The sequence below is a fragment of the Atta cephalotes genome, assembly GCF_000143395.1.
Source record: "Atta cephalotes unplaced genomic scaffold scaffold00034, whole genome shotgun sequence".
Taxonomy (NCBI): Eukaryota; Metazoa; Arthropoda; class Insecta; order Hymenoptera; family Formicidae; genus Atta; species Atta cephalotes.
This window is the reverse complement of record NW_012130098.1, coordinates 2,410,775-2,415,412: the sequence shown is the minus strand read 5'-3', so window position 1 is coordinate 2,415,412 and position 4,638 is coordinate 2,410,775. Positions and strand designations below refer to the sequence as shown.

The 4,638-nt window shown below is 35.5% G+C and overlaps 1 protein-coding gene across 1 annotated transcript in view; it reads left to right on the top strand.

The window, feature by feature from the left end:
* The first annotated feature begins 3,234 nt into the window (after positions 1-3,234).
* Positions 3,235-4,638, top strand: part of LOC105621580 (kinesin-like protein CG14535) — a 147,085-nt gene continuing 145,681 nt past the window's right edge. Inside the window, exons 1-2 of the mRNA XM_012203050.1 lie at positions 3,235-3,248; positions 4,139-4,328. Of these exons, the coding sequence (XP_012058440.1) occupies positions 3,235-3,248; positions 4,139-4,328 (204 nt within the window). The remainder of the gene's footprint in view (positions 3,249-4,138; positions 4,329-4,638) is intronic.

Here is a 4,638-nt window from a genome sequence, read left to right as displayed (position 1 = left end):
CGAGAAATGACACTCCACATGCTAAAGACAAAGTTAAAATTTTCGAACAGTATTATTGCTGAGTAATTGCATTGATAACATATTTTTCATAAATAACTTTTTAGGTTTCTATAGGTTTTTGTATGTCTTTTGAAATTATTTTTTGATATATTTGCCTAGTTATATTCGTTAATCTTATACTCATTTTTATACAGTTAACTCTTGAATAGAATAAGGTTTTTTAAATTTTCATTGCATATCTTTGAATACATTTATGTACTTGACGTATCTTTGATCTTTTTTTATAGTTTTGTTTTATTTTTTAATATTTTTTATTTTTTTACATTTTATTAACTAAATTTGATTTACTATTTTAAATTTAAAAATATTTAGCAAACATTTGTCTTTTAAAAATAATTTTAATAAATAAAAATCAATATAAAATTCCATTTTAATTTGCTTCGTGTAGAATGCTAATAATATAAACAAGTACAATTACAACTACATTCATTTTTCAATATATCACAAAAATATTCAGTGAGAATTCTATATTTATATACGTACTTTTATATATTGTATAATCTTAAAATTTGATAATATAATTACTTAATTTTTCAATAATTGAACTTATATATTTTGCGATTTATACATACATTGTTAAATTAGAATAAATTGTTTCAGATTTAGAAAAAAACTTTTATGGCTTTATTTGAAGTATATATAAAATATTATCTTTATTTAATTATAAATTATCAAATAAAACAATGAAAATTGAGATATAATATTTGGGTGTAAAATACACTTTGCGAGTAATGCAAATAGATTTACAATATGAACTGTGGAAATCGATAAAAAGTCATATTTTTAGTGTGCGCTGTTTAATATTCCATTCATATCGGCATTTTGTGCTCCGCTTTTAAGATATTAAATGTCAATGACAACGGTAAATATGGGGATTTCGGCGATATTTCATTGGAGGTTTTGAATACATGTATGAGATCCAGTACGCATCTGTTTCTCCTGATTGATGAAATAGATTGCGCCTTTGTGACACGCACCTGCGTCTACCACATTCGTTCGCGTTCTATTTTAGATTTTCCTTAGGCACATATTGCGAAGTATAGAAGATACATTACTTTCAGAATGGGCTTTTCGCTTGCTTCGTAATCTTACGACTGCCAGCTCGTGATAAAATACCATAATATTTTCATTCTGGTTGTGTACACATAAAACAGCCTACTTAAAAATTTATAGATTTATAAAATTAATTTTTATATTCATTTTGTATTTACTTTTATATTTATTTTAAAATGAATGACACAATTGTTTTTTTACTTACCATTATATATGGCAAAGTAATTAATCTTTCATTAGTTATACCTTTAATTTATTTAAATATTTAATCAGTTAAATATTTTTAAATAATCAATTTTTAATTTTATTTTAAAATACGTTAAAATGTATATCGCTATATAAAAAAATACATTTTTTTTCTAGATTATATGTTAAATACAATAGCATATAACAGATCTGTTTTCTGTGATTGAAATTGAACTAGTGTACACTTTTTTGGAACTTAAAATGAAATAGATATACATTTGACATTTGTTTAAAGTGAGAAAGAGAATTCTAGAACAGTCTAGTGCAGGAACAGATCAATAATAGCATAAATCTTTCATAAATCTTTTTTTAATATGATAAAACAAATTTTAAATAAAAGTTATCAAATTTTCAGCTCATTTTTTATGCGCTTCAAATTTTTCCCGCGATAAATTTTTATTATTGTGTAATGTTGAGAAAAAAATTTGTTTTTTCGTTGGAAGCTCTCAAGCCACTAATGAGACAGACTGCTTAATTGTGCCTACGTTAATTACAGAAATATCTCGCCGGGGTCATGTTTTATTACGCATTCCACATCGCGTAAAGAATGCGCAGTAACATTTGATATCATTTTACTGGTAGTTATAATTTTACGAGATTTAAAATATATTACGAAGAAATACAAGATGTATATTAGCGCAATTATCTCTTTGGCGTATACTCAATATCTCTATAAGATTGTACAAAAAAGAAATTAAAAAACATTTGCGTTGTTCTTATCATTGAAAAAACTTCTGGAACCGCTGGTTCATTTTAAAAGAGTTCTGATGTAGATAATTTATTCGTCAAAGTCCCGCTTCATAAATTTCCTCGTTCGTCCCGTCTCTTTTCGGTCTCTCGTCTCTCCGAGAAAGGAGAATAGTAAATAATTCAATCAAGCATAAAACTCAGAACTTGAGCTCGATGCAGAAAAAGTGCATAAAATTCCAAAGCACACAACGTGATACTACACGTCAGCTTCGCAAGCAGTCCGTGCTCGTTAAAACGGCACGACGAGCTGCGACCTCGTGGATCTCCCGTAGCCGCTTTTTTTTCCTCTCTGTCGATACCATTTATTGCGCGCAACAGCGTTGATAGTGCGCGAAAACAATCCTTTTGAACAGGCCGGCAAAACATTCCGCTTGTCGATGGATGTTACGCGGCTGCGACGAGCCGTACGCGCACGCGTTACGTGAATTCGGCGTCGTTGAACTCAAATAAAAAACGTCCGAAAGCTTTTGTGCGATATTTGCCGGGTACTATAATTGCCTTAAAGGTTTACATGGTTTGCTCGCGCTCTGCATGCGTATCCTGGCTATCCGAGACAGAATTGACAATTTTTAACTGATTTCATAATTAACTTTAAAGTGTTTTTTTTTCGCATGGCATTGTATATTTTGTCTGTTCGCAGAAATTATTTTAATTAATCCTACTTTATTAAAAGATTAATTTTTTATTTATATTTTTATGAAATTTGATGTTGGAAAAGAAAAAGAGAAAGGTAAGAGAAAAGAAAAAAAATTTATAGATTTCTTCTATCTGCAGATATCTGATGGTGGTATATATTTGATATTTATTATGTAAAATTATAATCTTATTGGTTAAATTCAGTCACACACATAAAATTGATAAAAAAAGCGTAAATACATTAATCCTTAAATTCCTATGAAACCCATTACTCAATAGAGAAACTTTGAGAACTACTTTAGCGAAGGAAAACACGTTTTTTTACTGTAGCCATCAATTCCGGAAATGGTCGTGTGTTCCAAAATTATCCTATTATTTTACTTATACTTCAAGAGACTGGCTCCGAATGGCATGATAAAGTCTCATCTGGGTCTCTCCTTCTTTCCAAGATTAGCTTTAAAATCTATTAAAGAAATCGTCGGCTGACGCATGTCGCAATCCTCGTAAGTCGTTTCACGCATCGTTCGTTCGCACCTGCTCGAGCGGAAGGGAAAGAGCAACGAATGACATGATTCACGTGACAGACGAATGCGACGCGGCGCAAAGCAACTGCATCTCGCGGCGATAATTGCCCGTCCCGTTCGACGCAACGCCTAGTCGCATCCCCCATACTTTCCATTTTTTATGACGCTCCACAGCCCGCTGGAGGCGCCTACCGCAGAGCGCGGGAATGCGAAGGTGGGGGTCCGACCTCAGGGGCGAACGAGTGCGCGAGAGGTCGCTGGTATTTCCAATTTCACAGAGCGTGGGTTAACGAGGCCCACGAGGGGTGGAGAGAAGTTAGGGCAGCCACCCTGCGTAACTTCCCTACCCGCCGCCAAAACTGACGCCGACGTCGAGCATCGGCGAGCGCTTTCGTTCCCGGTGCACCCCTTTAAACGCGGCCACCTCGGTATACCCCGCACGACAGGGGAGTGGAGGGGAGGGGGGGGTTCCGGCACATTACCTCCGCTGATTACCAAGCCCGCTCCGCGGAGTATGTCACCCAGTCACCCTCGAGACACATACCTTTCGGGATACAACGACCCTTCCGCAGGTATCTGTCTCTCGGGCCAGGCTCGAGAAAGTAGAAATGAGAGTAAACTTGGATGCTCTTGACTGTTATGATACATTCTTACTCGCAGCGAATTTGATGATTACAAACTTGGAATGGGAATGTAATATTTAATATTTAATATTTTTATTTGCGACAAGGTGATGACAGCTGAAGAGATCAATGAACGAATAATTATTTAATTAAATTTCTTCCGGAAAACTATTTTTGTTTAAAATGTATAATATATTATACAACGCACGATAGCAATATTAAATTATAAACATTTTTGTGTCACAGGGCAGCTCAAAAACTGAATTTGTCATCGAGCCCGCATCGTAGACGACGTTCCGGCGATGAAAACATCGGATCTGATGAGTTGCCTATTTTTCCCAATGGATATGCTGCGCTCCTTCTCAAATCACCACCTCCGGCACCTCCTGCCCTTCTCAGGAGGATAGGCGTAAAGGAGCTCACGGGGATCGGCAAGGTAAGCCCTTATCGATATCGCAGCCTCGGGCGCAGACGACGAAGTTTCAGTCGCTACTTCAGAAAATACCGACCATGAATTTCTCCAGCCGATCGCTTCCATCACAGCAACGGCAAAATCCATATAGACATTTTCGCCTGGACATTTAACTTTATGTATATGTGTGTGTGTATATATGTGTGTGTGTGTGTGTGTGTGTGTGTGTGTGTGTGTGTGTGTGTGTGTGTGTGTGTGTGTGGTGGTGGTGGTGTGTGTGGTGTGGTGTGTGTGTGTGTGTGTGGTGGTGGTGTAGTGTGTGTGTGTGTGTGTG